General features: G+C 40.8%; 1 protein-coding gene across 6 annotated transcripts in view; it reads right to left on the bottom strand.

The window, feature by feature from the left end:
- Nucleotides 1-1,462: 1,462 nt before the first annotated feature.
- man2a2 (mannosidase, alpha, class 2A, member 2) overlaps nucleotides 1,463-16,512 on the bottom strand; it is a 43,018-nt gene continuing 27,968 nt past the window's right edge. For 3 of the 6 annotated variants that reach the window (XM_079808724.1, XM_079808725.1, XM_079808723.1), the window contains exons 19-25: nucleotides 16,264-16,397; nucleotides 15,945-16,086; nucleotides 12,408-12,541; nucleotides 8,806-8,883; nucleotides 6,454-6,648; nucleotides 6,138-6,251; nucleotides 1,463-3,515 (exon numbers count right to left, since the gene is read on the bottom strand). In XM_079808724.1, coding sequence (XP_079664850.1) covers nucleotides 3,363-3,515; nucleotides 6,138-6,251; nucleotides 6,454-6,648; nucleotides 8,806-8,883; nucleotides 12,408-12,541; nucleotides 15,945-16,086; nucleotides 16,264-16,397 — 950 coding nt within the window. In that variant the 3' untranslated portion in view covers nucleotides 1,463-3,362. The remainder of the gene's footprint in view (nucleotides 3,516-6,137; nucleotides 6,252-6,453; nucleotides 6,649-8,805; nucleotides 8,884-12,407; nucleotides 12,542-15,944; nucleotides 16,087-16,263; nucleotides 16,398-16,512) is intronic. The other 3 variants (XM_079808727.1, XM_079808726.1, XM_079808728.1) reach the window with 1 other exon arrangement.

Raw genomic sequence — 16,512 nt, 5'->3', positions numbered from 1 at the left:
ATGGCCACCCTTGTCATACAAAAGCTCTTCTACCACTCAGTCCGGCAGAGGGGGCGTGTTCCAGAAAGTGACGTCAATGCATACCCTCTTTAAGAGCTGTTAAGATCCACAAAATAACAAAGCATTATAAAACTGCTCCATGTTACTTGTGAGCTTATGAAACCATATGATATATTTGTGTAATTATAATAACGAGACGAGAAACAATATAATTGTAATCATTTTCAGAAAAAAAATTCCCAGCTGATGAGTGATAAAGACATTGAGAGACAATCAGAATCCACTTGAGAGCTTTAAAGCAGCAGACGACAAAACCACAGCACGCTTGGATGCTATAATTATCGTTCTTGGTGTGAACGGGCCTTTAAAAGGCATAACTACAGCACATTATCAGGCGTTTGTGCGGACACTATATAGTTATCGTTGATGTGAACGGTCCTTTAGTCTCTATTAACGATGGTTACGAGACATGCAAGATCCAATCATTGACATCAAACACTTTTGTGACGATTATGAATATGCAAATTCAAGAACTAAGGCAGAGAACATGATGTTCAATGATTATAATGTCTCGTTCTGTTTCTTGTTGGATGCTTTAGAATACAGCGTCATAAGAACTACTTTCTGGAGCTTTTTTTGTCATTTTCACAGCTTGAAAGCCCATGGTTACTGTATTTGTTCATTGTATAGGGAAAGTGCAGCTTTCTTCTTGGACATTCTTCTCATTTTGCGTTCCATCTGGGAAACAGGTTTTGAACAACATGAGGGCGAGTATAAGTGACAGCATTTTCATTTTTGCCTCAACTAATCCCTCAAAAACGTCTCAATCTCTATCAGCGCCTCTCTCATTTTATTAAAGTCCTCAGCGGCGAGATTGAGTTTTATTGCCGCCTCAGCCCTCAGACTTATTAAGAAGAATGGCCTCTTTCTCAAACGCCTGGGCTCAGGGAGCAAGTCGCCCTTTTAGCACACAAACCCAGCTGCTGTGGAGGAAACCAAATCTGGTCTCATCTGAGCATGAAAGGGCATCTACAAAAATATATACAAACAAAAAAAAAAAAGGCCAGTGTGACTTCACTCGACCTGTCAGCTCTGTGAGAAGGCGGTGGTATTTCCAGCTCTCTCCAAAGGCTGCCTGGTAAATCAGTACCCGATATCCCAGCTATCGTGGAGGATGTTTAGATATAAAAAGCAGCATCTCTTGTGAGCTTTTGTTAACCGAACTCAACATTTCACACCCCACGCCTCTCTCCCGCTAGTCCCATTAAATGGCAAACAATTCCCTACTGCCCCCTGTCTGTGATTCAAAGCACATCTTGAACAACCACCAAGAATCACTTTTTTTTTCTCCATGTGTGATCTTTATTAAACGTCCACTTTAATGTCTTTGCATTTGCTTTCACGAGTCATTTTTAGGAACACTCTCAATAGGAAACCAAAACAGAAACAAGGAAACAACAAATGAACCTCTCAATTCACTTTAATTTCTGAAGATAAAAAAATGTCAACAAATCTTTTCCATCTCAGAAGTAACACACAACACAAATAAAGGACATTGACAAAGATATCTGTCAGATTGGAAAGCGTATGCACAGGAAAAACAAGCATGGCAGTGAAATGCATAGACTTGAGAATTCGAATTACAGAAGGGGGAACATTCTGGAATAGCAAGCGCGTCCTGTGTTGGGTGCCAAAATCGGTTCCAAAGCAATCGGACAGACGTTTGGCACTCCGTACTCGGAGTTCCTCCTGAGGGGAATTATCTTCCTGATAGGACGCTTTTCTGGAACTTGATTAGCTGGAGAAGCCGGCTGATGGTCTGACTGATGTAAATGGACGTGGGCGCTCTACAGAGAGATAATCAGCCCGTGGAGTTGAAAGCCAGAGAAGTGAGAATATTTTTCTGTCATTTAAAGCAGGGACAGATTTTCCTGGGTTAGACAGACAAGACAGGCTGGGAGAGGCGAGACACGAGACAACACGATGGGTTGACGGACAGACAGCATTTTCATGTTGGAAAATTGTCAGATTTAAGCAAACCGAGGTGACAGACAAAAGCCAGAAGGGACGACTGAGATGGCTCTGCTACACATTACGAATGGGTTTCCGACGGCGAGATAAGGCCTAAATGCTTTTTCATGTGGGAAATTGCCTAAGTCTGACCAAGGGAACCCGTTGCTACCCGCAACGGTACCTTTACCTGAAAATACTGTGAGAAGGTATATAAAGCGAATATATTGATTTCCAGGTAAACTCGTAGAATGATCTAGGTCTGCATATCTTTGACATCTGACCCCGAACTGCATTGAAATACGGCTCAAACCTACATATAATATGACAAAATATAAACGCACATTCTGCGGCGTATAGAAAATGGTCAAAATAGCAAAAACGGTGTTGCAGATAATCCACAGCTAGCTTATTAAGCAGCTTTATTCATTAACAGAAAATACAATGGAAAAGGAAGGAAAAAGATAGTCGGCTCTCATCATGCGATTTGAGTCATAACCTATAAAAAAAATAACCAATGACGGAGCTATCTGAAGGCCTGACCAATGCTGGAGCATGGACGTCTTCTGCTGTCAGCGAGGTGTTGCGAGCCATCCTGAAAGAAAAAGCTGTAAATGCCGCGTCTGTTACAGCACTGACAGTCTTCGCAGGCCGAGTGTGGTGATTGACATTCATAGAAAAAAGAAAAACATGTGGCCGCCGAGCGTAGGCAGATATGTCCACAATAGAGATAAAGAAATGAAGAACTGCATGAGCTCAAACGACAATGAGACGGATTCAAGCATAGCTTCCAAGGCTTTAGGAGTCGAAAACAAATTAAATGGAGAAACAAAACGGCAAGAGAAGCTTCACATATTGCACTGAGTCCCACAATTTTGTATAGATCTAGTTGTGAATGTAGCTTTTGAGATATTTACATACAGTATGAACTCCAGGGATGACAGCATGATGAAAAGAATGCGAAACGGTGGGCGGTTCCAGCCAAAGACAAAAGGGGAAAAAAGCAAGGCGACATAGCAAACAACGGTCGGCACAGCTGGAATAAAAAGATTGTGACCGATTAGCATTCTGCCTGATAAAATCCTCACACACACAAAAAAATAAGTACGGACATTCTTATCTCAGCACCCGGACTGGCTACCAAATATGACTTTGGCTGGAACGCTCTCATCCTCAAGTTCCCCCCCTCCCCAATTTTGAGGGTTTAGTTAGCGCCTTCGTGTTGATTCAGATACATTAAGTCTGGATAAACGATCTCCGAAAGAGTCCTCTGCTCATCCAGCTGTGGTTCTCTGCTTTAGCACAGGCTCCAAGGGTCCACGCGGAGAGCCCGGTTTTGGTGCAACATCACTCTAGCACAGCTTGAGCTTGTAGGCGGAGATCTCCATTGGCTCCAGATTGATGGAGGAGTCGTTAGAGAGCGGAGGCTGAGAGTGCATTAGAGACAGAGACATGGGCTGCAGGAGTTGGAGATCCAGCCCACGGAACAGCCCAGAGACGGAGAGCTGGTAAGAAAGATCAGAAACTCAGAATGACTAAATATAGCCTTTATCAGACCTACATGCATCATATCAGTGGCGAGCGGTGACTGGTTATGCTGGGTGGTGTGTTATGTCAAAAATATGCCTGGTGCAGATCCGTTGGATGGGTTTATAATAAGCGAGTCGCTCACGTTCTCTCTAGACAGTGTGTTAGCTACTCATTTGCTTACTTTCTTGACACGTAGCAACACAGCTAAAGCTGTCCTAATATGTTTGACCTTTTATTGAATGTACCTGTTGATGCCTTCACAAGCACCCGTAAAAGCGGTTGAGTTGTGTTTAAGTCAGGCACGAAGCGCAAAGAGGGACAAAATATGCTGTTTTTGTCATTTCTAGGTGGCACTAATGTCGCTACATGCTTCACCTTTATATGGTACAGAGCATCAGCCAATGACTCCTCTAAATTAGACGACAAATAAGAAACACCAAGGCAGGTGTCAATTTAAATAAATGCCAGGAGTGTTTTTTTTATTAAAGCTGCACTATGTAACTTTTCCGTCGCCTATTCAAAACAAAGGCGTAGTTTGATGACGGCAAGTTTGAGCACGGATTCATGGGACATGTGGTCTTCACCTCACAGCGGTGGAAAAGAATCGGGATAGGACTCGAGCAGAAATCATGTTTTTGGATGAGATTATTAACGTTACTGTAGTATGAAGCAGAGCAGGACCGAGTGTTGTGGACCTGAGCAAGGCCTGAAAAAGTCCGAATAAGAAGAGCGCAACACACGCCTTGCGAGCAGCGGGACTTTTATTATGGCATAGTCGCCAGCGGGACTTTTATTATGCTGCAGTCGCCGGCGCCATTTCCGCTCTTCCGGTCATGAGTATGACGTAACGCAGCTCTGTTTATCATATTAGATCCATCTGAGTGTGTTAAATGATGTTATGACGTTACTCTGTGCGTTCGCTCGGCGGCTGCTATGACACTTGTTCACACTGCAGTGAGAGTAAAGCGTTTCTGCAAAATAAAACTGGAAACCGAGGGTAACGCGGATATGACGCAATCGACAGGCGACTCCCTCACACGTCCCAGTTCCTTGGGTAAAATAGCAATTTCTCACGATTTACAAATAGTTGGAAACATTTGGGATATTGTAAGTACTCAACTGAACAAAATATATAACACTGGCCTAGTGGTTTTTGGATATTTTACTGAAAAAAAATTTACATAGTGCACCTTTAAGAATTAAAAATAAGTAGCCTATTATAAATAAAATTTAAGTTAAATATAAGTATTCTTTAAAAATAAGTTGACATAATGCAAATTGATGACTTTAACTATCCGAGGCTGTTAATCGATAGTCTATGCGTTTGTTACAGTAGGTTTTCGTTAAAAATACATTTCCTTGTGGAGAAAATTAAATTAATAAAAAATAGTTTCAGTTATGATTTTTTTTTCACTTGATTTAGTCTATTTATTTTTGTATCAAATACAATGTGATTTCGTTGATCGAGATCTGGCAGCAACAGCACATTTTTCCTCTTGGGCGAGCGATGCGCGGACAGCTTTCCCTGAGCATAAAATCGTCTCTGTAACGTATGTCAGGGGTTTTCAAACTTTATGATGCCAAGGACCCCCAAATATGATGAACCTTTATGAGGGATCCCCTTCCTAAAATCCATCTATTTTTATGTACGAAAAAACATTTAAACTGTTCGATAAATAGTAAGTGTGACATTATAAATACAACATATTGTTTCCCAACTTAAATTGGCTATTTATGTTGGATGTATAACCCCGAAGAATATTTTCAATGAAAAATTATTTGTATAAGCAACTTTCACAATAAATGTATGCAAGCAGCTTACGTATTGTGTTAAGAAAACTGCCTTACAACCCCAGTGAGCGAGATAAAGCGGACTATAGTGAGACAAACTCACTAGAAAGATACAAAGCAAAAATATACAATTCTGGAATGTATACGGCAAGAAAGGAGAGAAACATTTAGAAATGAAACCGTTAGAATATTCAGTAGACTTTATCCATTTTTGCTTTGTCTTTTTATTCCCAGAAATTTTCTGGGGACCCCTTAGAACCTTCAGGAGGACCCCTGGGGGTCCCCGGACCCCAGTTTGAAAACCCATGACGTATGTAACCCTTGTTCCCTGAAGGAGGGAACGGAGACATTACGTCAGTGACTGACGAAATGGGATCCCATTACGCAAATATGATTCACTGAAAGGGAACCCCCATATGCCAACAAACCAATGAGAACGCGGGACTATGATGACGATACAGAACAACAGCGCGTAGGCGCCCCTCCAATTACAATCAACCAATCAGCTGTCAGCTGTTAAATTTAAGTACACAATTAGATAATAGCAATTAAGGTCAACCAATAACCAAACAATGCTTAATTTTGTTCAGACTGTGGTGTAATTACTTCAGCAAAACATCAAAGTGTCGGACTCATTTTGGTCCCAAATGTTTATCAATGGTACCAGTAGTCCACTGTATTAATCATTTTTGGGTATAATACGTCACAGTTTACTTTATTTTGCTATCCTCACTTACATCATTGAAGTGTGTGCTCAACGTTTAAAGTCTTTTAGTTAAACTAGTTTCCTCTCAAAGGACACTGACCTGGCCTTGTGTGGTAGAGCAGTTGAAACCAGGGTTCTGGGCCTCCAGACCACAGTCCAGGCCCAGTCGATGGAGAAGCAGAGCCGTATGGGGAGATGAAGAGTGAGCGTCCTGCTGAGAAAAAAAAAACAATATGAAACAAATGTCGATGAAAATAAATCTCCCACCAAACACACCCACAATAAAACCACCAGACCACAAGATCTCAAACACTCAAAGTGATTTTTTTCCTCATTACAAGCTCAAGTCCTCATCAGTTGCTCGGCGGGTGAAATCAATACGGACACACTTTCTGCTCCCCAGGACTCTCATTTACCGGGCTCTGGATGCTCCTGAGGTTCAGCAGGTGGAAGTCGCAGGGCAGGGTGCCAGCCAATGGAGCGAAGGTGCGCATGGGTGGCACGCCATGTTTCCTGGGCAACACAGGCAGTGCCAGCACCTCGTGGTTCAGGATGGTGGAGGTCATGTGACTGAGCAGCGACGGGAAGCTGACAGGTCTACTGTCCACCGGCTGGAAGACACAGACATGCATCAGGAAACACACAAGTAAAACGACATGATAAAAGTGTACTTACCTTTACATGACATACTAAGGCCACAAAAGAATTAAGATATGCCTCTACATACTAATGGCCTACTGTCTGTTGTACTTATCCACCTTATTTTGCAACATGAAAGCAGCAGGCTATTTTCTTTGAATGTGTGAGACTTTCGATTCATTAGCCACTATTTGTAAGTAACTAGAAGCAGGGCGGTAACCACCATTAACATTTAGGGGGGCAAGTCCCCCCAAATAATAAGTCATGGCAAAATTGTCCCCCCTAATATTTGATATTCTTGATGCTATTCTGCTGTACTCCATTACGCGCCGCCCTGTTTGTTACTTGGATGTAAATATTACATTTTTTCAGTTGGTCTGCCTCAGCGGTCTAACAGCGCTCATCACTGGTGACCAATCAAATCAAAGAAGGCGGGGCTTATTGTTAGTGCGCATTCCAACGTGACACTTTAGTGAAAGATACGTCGTAAGATGTAAGTAGCTAAACATTTAATATTTAACAACTGTTTTACGATAAAAACATTCAGCGACCAACAGTAATATCAAGTGATGCAAACTACTTGACATTTTGTAATGAAATTTCACCATTTTGAATTGAAAATATGACGTTATTTATGTAAATCATAACTGAATTTGACGTGACAAGAAACGTTTCGCATTTTTATATATTAGGCAGACGAAAATAAGTGAATGTGTGCATATTTTTAAAAAATTTATATATATTATTTGCAAATACTTCACTTCATAACTACAACAGAACTGGAACTTTTACCATTTTCTTATTTCTTTTTCTTTATTTCCTTAAATCCCTTTTAAAGGTGGGGTAACTGGTATTTCAAAACTGCATAGAAAAGTGACTCGGGCCGAGTACCAAAACAAACGTATAGCTAATCAGCAGTAAGGGGCGTGTCTTCTAATGACGGGGAGAAGAGAGCGCTCAGTGCGCGTCATTTTTCAAAAGACACGACACACATGACAGACATTAGCTGAGCGACGACAGAAAGAGAGAGATGGAAAAAAAAACACACGTGGAAGATGTCTGTGGAACAAAGGAGACTTCACGATCAAGCGTTGGAGAGAACTCAAAGAGTGAAGGCCAAGGTTGCTTTATTTATTCTCCATAGGCGAGTAACATTGATTTTGTTTTGTTTCACAGAACCAATATATGCTGGCTTTTGCTTGAATATGCTGATTTTGTTTTGTTTCACAGAACCAATATATGCTGGCTTTTGCTTGAATATGCTCATGTGTCATGTTCGCTTGCTTGTCTATTTGCAGTTATATTGTCGTTCACTTCAGCGATGATCATTACCCATTCATTTCCACCGTCTGTTTCAAGCGTCGGCTCCAAAAGTGTGTCCGAAAAGTAAGATAATAAACTCCTAATATATGTTTGGTTCCTCTTTTAGTGATCGATATAACCCTCTAATCTTGCCATAATTGTAATATGTTCGTTAGTTGGACTGTCGTGCTCCTGCTATCGAGTTGTTCATGAGAACTGTGTTTGTGTTTTTGGGATGGAAGGGATGAATTTTTCACTGAACATTCGTCCTGGATTACCATAGTAACACACATTGCTTTGACTTATTAATGACATCATACCCTCGGCCGGCTGGCACAGCTCGTTGCCTGGGTTATGTACGTGTGGGGCGGAGCTATCAAAATAGGGGCGTGTTTGTTTAGGTGATTTGAAATCAACATCGGTTACCAGAAAGCACTTACTTTTAATCCTTTAATAATTGAATTCCTTTAAATAAACCAATAAGACCACAAAAAAATTGGTCCCCCACACATGGTTACGGCCTTGACTAGAAGAATAAAGTGCAGTAACGATAAATCTATTTGCACTACAAACTATAACGGACTGCAAATGACACCAGAAGCCTAGCACATTCAAAGAACCAGTGGCCTCGCTTGCTCTTACATTAAAAATAAGGCGAATAAAAGGTTTGGGGGGGGGGGTCTCAGCAGCAGAGGTACAGATAGCGGACAGGCAACAACCTTTGGCCTCTTAATCCAGGTGGAAACCTGTCGCTTGTTGCTATGGTAACAAGCTGAACTAGGGCTAAAAACTGCTACAGTACTACTCCACCGTTGCAGTGATGTTACCTCTTCCTGGCCGTCTCCTAAAATACCTGCAATGATTTTGTTTATCATGTTGGTGACTTTGGCATAGGAGCCAGCAGGCTGCAGGCACGAGGAGAGAAAGACATGATGGTAAGCGATAGACAGACAGGAACAAAAAACATAAAGAGGTTGTGAAATGCATGAGGAGGGCTGTAATGAAAAGAAACACAAGGGGGAGCTCCGTTAAAGCCCATTCCTATATCATTACCCAATATAAGACACTATATCATGTATAATCTTTCAGGCGACAGCATGATTTGAATGAAAATATATATTATTCAAATCAATTCAAGTCGGCGTGTAAAATCTCTAAAGCCCATTAACTATTATTACACACTTGCCAGCTTTTAGACACTAGTCTCAGAACCATACTGTCCCTGGAGCTTTCACAACCCTCTCATGAGCAACGATAGAGAGCCCCCTGCAGGCCACTGAGTGAAATTAGAGTTTATATACTGCTTCAGGACACTCATATTTTGGTATGCATAACAATATCTCTCTTGTGAAGCTGAAATTGCAGGCTCCAATCAGATTAATCAACTGCTACACAAATCACGCCAGTCAGAGTGCACAGGTTTTCAAATCAGGCAGCCAGGAAACGTATTAAATTAAAAAAAGGTATTGGGCTGCACTTCTGAGAAAGAACCAGCCATGGTTTGTTTCATCTAATACTTTGTATATTTTTCAATTTGATTGAGGCACCCAGTAGCATGTAAACTTTGTTCAGATTTTTTATTTTATTTATTTGATTTAATAATGACTTTTTATTTAGAAATAAAACATGCCCCTACTCACATTTTTTTTTTTTACTTTAAAAGAAGATTTATTATATTTTCATTTAAAGGTTCACTTCAAAATAAAGAATTCCTGATAATTTACTCCAAGATGTTCATGTCTTTCTTTCTTCAGTGGAAAATAAATTACGTTTTTTGAGGAAAACATTCCAGGATTTTTCTCGACATAATAGACTTCAATGGCAACCAACGGGTCAAAGTTCCAAATCAAGTCAAGTCAAGTCAACTTTATTTATATAGCGCTTTTAACAATGTAGATTGTTTCAAAGCAGCTTTACAGTGTTAAACAGGAAAATAATGCAGCATAATTTTATTCAGCTGTATAGCCATTCTGGAAAAAACGCTGATCTCATCAGTTCATTTCAATTATCATACAGTGACAGTGTGGGCTTTAGATCAATAATTCGATCAGTAATTTCGTTTAAATGGTTAATTTAGTTTATTAATTAGATTTATTTCGATGTTTAGTTGAAAATCAATGCAGTTTCAAAAGGGCTTCAGAGGCTCTGCACGATCCCAGACGAGGAATAGGGTCTTATCTAGCCAAACCATCGGCCATTTAAAAAATATATATACTTGTGTCCCACAAATGCTCGACCTCGGTGTTGTGATTCTTCACGGCGTATGACTTCATCACGACCATGACGTAGGTGGAAGTACCGACCCAGTGTTAAAACGGTGTCTGACTATTTGAAAGTTGGTGGAGAACATGAGATGGAGTTTTTCGGCACTGGGTCGGTACTTTCACCTACGTCGTCACGCGTGACCTTTCCGGTGAGATGGCGTCATACGCCGTGAAGAATCACAACACCAAAGTCGAGTGTAACGCGTAGAAGCGAGGTCGTCATTAAAAAGGAGGAAGAAGGCAGGAACCGGCTGACAAAGTGAATTTGAATGAAAATAGAAAATAAAACAGTGAACAGGAAGCACACATAGTGTAAAACATAACACAGGCCTGGTCCTCTCTCGTCCTTCACTGGTGTCGCTCGTACTTATATGCCACCGAGCTCCCTCATGAGAGGACTCGCTCGCCCACCTCGCCACATCCAGCATTTGTAGTTAAAAAGACAGGAACTTGTTTTTTTTATTTTGTTTTAATATGACCGATCGTTTCGCATCATTTCGCCTCTGAAGCCCTTCGAAACTGCATTGATTTGGACCTTCAACCCGTTGGTTGCCATTGAAGTCTATTACATGAAGAAAAATCCTGGAATATTTTCCTCTAAAAACATATCTTTCTTTCTTCAGTAGAAAAGAAATTAACATCTTGGATGAGATGGGGGTGAGTAAATTATCAGGAAATTTTCGTTTTGAAGTGAACTAATCCTTTAATTTAATTTGAACTTGATTTAATTAATTTTGTTTAATGGGCTGCTTTACATGTCTGTCAGGCAATCTCTTCCTGTCTAAGTTGGCGGGAATAAGCGTGTACTAACCTAAGTCTGGGGAAGAACTAGTAAGGGATTTTGTCTTTTAATTCTTAAAATATATTTAGTTTAGTTTGAGGCATTTAGTAGTGAGTAAACTATGCGTTATAAATTATTATCATTACATAATATCATTACAGAGGACTCTTAAAGGTGCTGTATGTCATTTTTTTTACTGTACTAAAAGCACAAAAATGCCATAATATGTTTGCAGATATTTAGGAAACATGCTTCACATACTTATATTATACTATGAAATGTGCGTTCCGTGTCGGAATGTCTGTTTAAAGTTTTGGTCTGTGTGATCCCGCCAGCTGCCAATTTACCTAATAGTATTTTGACACCCTGGGTTGCCAGTTGGTGAAAAACACTGAGTATCAGCCACGGAAACCAGCAAACAAACTAGGAGTGTAACTCGTCGATGGTCTCACTATTCAGTTCGATTACGATTGTCATGTCAACGATTTGTTTCGATTAAATATCAATTTTCAATATTACTGCACATGGTTACATTTTTGTCAATGAATAAAAGCAGCCAGATATATGACCTCCCATTCTATTTTATCTACTCCAAGAAAGTACACTTCCTGAATGTAGCAAACATCAAACACGTCTGAAGACAGGAGCATTTAGAACTAAAAAACATTAGTAAATACTAAAAGCGCATGAAACTGTAGTGTACTTAAGTTACAATAACGCTCACACACATGCAGCCTTGCACGCACACACACACACACACACACGCACGCAGCCTCGCACACACACACGGACACACACTCGCTTGCACACACATACACTTATGCACACACGCTGTAAATGTTAAAATAGTGAGTGCATTTTTTTATTACTTTCTTTTGTGCTTCGTCATTTTACGCTAACGCAAGAAGCGCGAATGTGACGAATTATGTCAGTAGGCTATAATCGATTATGGTGTATTACTGCATCGATGTAGAATCGTCCACGTCCAAATTTCAACACCGCTAAAACAAACGAGGTCAGAAATCGCAGGTTCTAAAAGGGCCTAAAAGGCCTCGGTATCGATCTAAAAAGCTGACCAGAGGCATTTTAAAACTCAGATAAATCCATTGTCAGTTGCCATGCATTTATTCTGCATGTCCTCATAACTGGCAACCAGTGTGAGCGTCGGAACCGAGGAGGAGGGAGCGGAGAAACAACCCTCTCCAATAATTTGAATTTGGACTGCAGTCCCACTAGCTGTCGATCTTACATACCGCACCTTTAAATGTCATTTGTGTGATTGGATTAGTAGTACATGCTTATCCTGACAAAAGAACCACCAGCTGACTGACATGTAAATCAACCAAAGTTTGAACCTGGAAATCCTTGTGCAATCAGAACTCACCATTCCACTGCTGCTCCTCCTCTCCAGCAGAAGGCGGAAGCGGTTGGCCGTTCGTTTGTTGTCCTTCAGTCCCTGCCCTAGACCCCTGTTATCGTCTTGCATCAGTCTGCGGTCTAGGATCACCTCCAGCTGACCTGCAGAAGATGGAAAGAGCATACAAGGGAAAGATGAAGAGGGAGAGGAGGATAATAGGATAGAGTGAGGCAAAGCATTAGACAGTACACACACTTCATCTTCATTATGGGATACATTGCATCAAATCAATACAGAACCAGAGCGCCGTGTCCCACTGTTAGTGTTTTCCACCTCCCTGCCGTCTCAGCCCCTGATTCATGTTCCATCCTACTAAGAACTCACCGCTATGGACCTAAAAAGAACTGGTACTTTGGTACGAAGTCGATACTAAATTGAAAACAGCATAATGAGGCAAGTTTTTCAACAGTACTGGCAGCTCGATTTGGTACACAGGTGTAAAAAGTTTGAATCCTACTATGCCAAAGGCTCAACATGTGTATATTAATTAGGACATGATTCAGGAAGGTTACTGCGAAACAAAAGCATAAATTAATATTAATAAGCCAATTAAAAAGTTAGGCTGCATGCTGTCATTTTAAAGTTTATGTAAATAATATCCAATATCTGATATATTTTGTGCAAAATGGTCAATGATTATATAAAATATAATACAAATCAATGTGTATCAATAAAAATAATAAATAAAAGTTAATTAAAAAAAATCTATAACACTGGACAATAAGCAATATGGTACCTCTGATGCATATGGCACACTTTTCTGGAAACACTTCACAGGAGTTTCGAAGTCGTCATCACCAGTCTGTTATTGCATCGACTTTACATTTTCACGCCCCTAAACATGACGCGTCAAAAATCTAAATGTGATTGGTTGCGTTTAGAGTTGGGTACCGTTCACATTTTAACCGATATCGGTACCGGTACCCGGAATTCGGTACCGGTACCCAACGGTACCTTTTTTCGGTACTTTAGGGATTTACATCAATAAATATAAATAACCTGTAAGTCATTTATAGAAATGTTATTGACATTATGCCAGAGCTGCCCTGGTCTCTGTCTGCCATTGTCTGTAGGGTTGGGCATCGAGAACCGGTTCCAACTTGGAACCCTTTAAAAAATAACGATGCCATTGGAATCGTTTAGAAATTTTGTTTTCGATTCCGATCATCGGTTCCAAACGCGCAAGTTTTCGGAAGTGCTTGGCGCGCCCGTTTGTTCTGTTGCAGCCATAGAGCACGGTAAGCGGCGCTCAAAAGTGTGGCTTTATTTCACTTAAAAAAAAAGCCTGGGTCGGCACAGTGCAACACAAATGACAAACTTATTTCTTGCACGGGAGGATGTACTACAAATATGTGGTGTATAAATTAACGAGTGTAGCGTGTTTGAAATGCTGCAGGTCTGTCCTCCTCGGGCAACCCTGCGCTAACCAACGCTATTAAAGGGATAGTTCACCCTGAAATGAAAATAAAGCCTTCTTTTACTTACCCTGATGTTGTCCCAGTGCCCTATGTCCTATGACATTTAAAATACTGTTCCTGCACGCGCTCCTTCCTATTATGGCAGTGAATGGCGATCAGCTAAAACATTACAAAAAATAAACAAATGTATCACGCAACGATACAGGGAGACGCGCGCCGTATGGAAAGTGTTCAGGGGCACACTATAAGGTTTTGCGAGAACAAACCCGTATTATTCAGTCAAAACACTGAGCTCGGCCGTTATTCTGAGCGCGCTCCTCTGTGTACACTATGAGCCGTCAGCAGCCGCCGGAGCTCATGCCTACTATAATAACTCGCACTGTTGTCATTGCAAACAGGATAAGCACACACACACACACACACACACACACACACATAACCATGTTGAGAAATCAAGCTCAATAGAAAAAAACGCGACTCTCGTCTTTTCTATAACGTATATGATAAGAAATAATATTAATAATATAACCTCCTTAAGTGAATATTGTGTACCGGTTGTCATGAGGCTACTGCGGCTTGGAGTGTGCGCACACACAGGAACACGCGCATTTGAACAACAGCTGGGTGAGTAAAAGATGGCTTTATTTTCATTTCAGGGTGAACTAACATTATCCCACCTCGTCATAATCAGGTAAGTGATTGTAGTGTAATAACAAAGCCCTTGACCAAATTGCGAATTGTGGTGAACAACAACGTTACTGAAATTATTTTTCCCCCTCGTAGATAAATGTAGCTATACGCAAATTGCCCACCCTAGTAGCAGTCCTAATATGACTGCTGTTAATGCTATTGTAAACCGGGACTCATGTGAAACTCCATTCACCTTTGCAGCAAAGCAAGTGAAAATGCCAGCGGAGAAAGTCCCAAAACTAAAACTCATTATTGAATCAAAATGCAATTTTCCTCTGTGAAATGAGCCTGTGACATGTTGTGACTCCACCCCTCAAAGAATCGGAATCGAGAATCGAAAAGAACCGTAATCGAAACTAAGAATCGGAATCGGAATCAGAATCGTTCAAATCAAAACGATGCCCAACCCTAATTGTCTGTGATGTTTATACTGTAATATTTACTAGATAGTAGGCTACTAGGTACTTACATTTAATTAATAAAAACAACCATATTTTTTTATTTTTTATTTCATTTCTATGAAAAGATTTCCCACAAATTATGTGCTGTGTATTTTCTGGTAATCAAATGAAGCCATAAGACATTCATTAAATTTATCTTTTAATATAATTAAACTTTTTTTGTCAAAAAAAGTTCTGCACAACTGAGCTTTATACGGTTAAAATTAAAACATTAAAACAGAATTTTTTTTATTTATTACTTAAAAAATAAAGTTTTGATTATTATTATTACATTTGTGTTAGTATTATTAATTGAGACATCTAAATTCTACTGTACAACAGTGATGTATTTGTCAAGATAAACCGGACTTTTATTTTGACGGGTTGCCGTTCCTTTGAGTTTCTGTGTTTATGATATGACGGTAGTTTTTCTCAAATGAAACGGTAAAATGCTCATAAAGTGACTCTCAGTGGCTCTGGCGATGACGTTCGTGCGTTCATGTCCTCATATGAGACGGCAGAGATGGAAACATGCGACCTTCATAGTGATAGTGAGCGCGATAGTGTGTGTGTGTATGTGTGTGTATGTGTGTGTGGTAAACCACGCTTCTACAGCATTCATTCGCACAGAGACACGCAGGATTCGTATTTAAATAGTCTTTTTGCGGTTTTAATATTCACAGACACTAGTCTATATCACCAGATGCATTCTCAGGTACCGAAATTTTGTACCGATTGATTTAATGTGAATCGGTACTCTGTAGTACCGACGTAATTCGGTCGGTGCCCTTAAAAGTACCGAGTTCGGTACCCAACCCTAGTTGCATTACATGTCAGTCAAATGTCCTCTTGGGTCGGTCTTCAACCACTGAAAGCTGCAAAAGAGTCCAGACCTTCTGCCCTCAGTCTGAAGGTCTGGCTACACGAGACTATCAGTATTTGTGAACCCTACTCACCGCTGGCCAGGCTGCTGACCCCCAGTGCCTGGGCCGCGTGGAGCGTGAGCCGATACTGGCTGTCCTGAATATATGCCGTGGTGGGCATGGGGTAGAAATTAGCTTGCAGTGGAAGTTTCGGGAGGTACCGTCGAGGCTGGATCTGAAGAGGAGGGAAATTGTGGAGCGTTAGCTTGACTATCTGGTAGAGTCTAGGCCAAACTATCATGAACCTCTGCTCTATGATGCTTTATTTTAAGTTTAGTTTAAAGACTCCGAAGAACAAAGCGGCAGTTCGTTTGAACCTGACAGATTAAGAGTTTGTAGACGTGGACTTCACCTGGAAGCCGTTGAGGTCGGTGTAGAAAGTGTCTCCGCTCTGGATGTCGGTAACCAACCGCATGGCCAGCTCCTTGTTATTTTGATCTCTAATGTCCACCATGGTGGTGATGTCCACAGAAAGACCATCAACTCCTGAACGACAGAGACACAGAGTGATGTCAGGAATAATTGATCAGACAGGGCAAGATGTCCTCACACGATCGTGCTTGTGTGCGGAACAGATGGACGCCAAAAGATGGAGGGAGTA

This window comes from Gobio gobio (genome assembly GCF_949357685.1).
Source record: "Gobio gobio genome assembly, chromosome: 25".
Taxonomy (NCBI): Eukaryota; Metazoa; Chordata; class Actinopteri; order Cypriniformes; family Gobionidae; genus Gobio; species Gobio gobio.
Note: the sequence above shows the minus strand (reverse complement) of the source record. Positions and strands in the feature narration are given on the sequence as shown.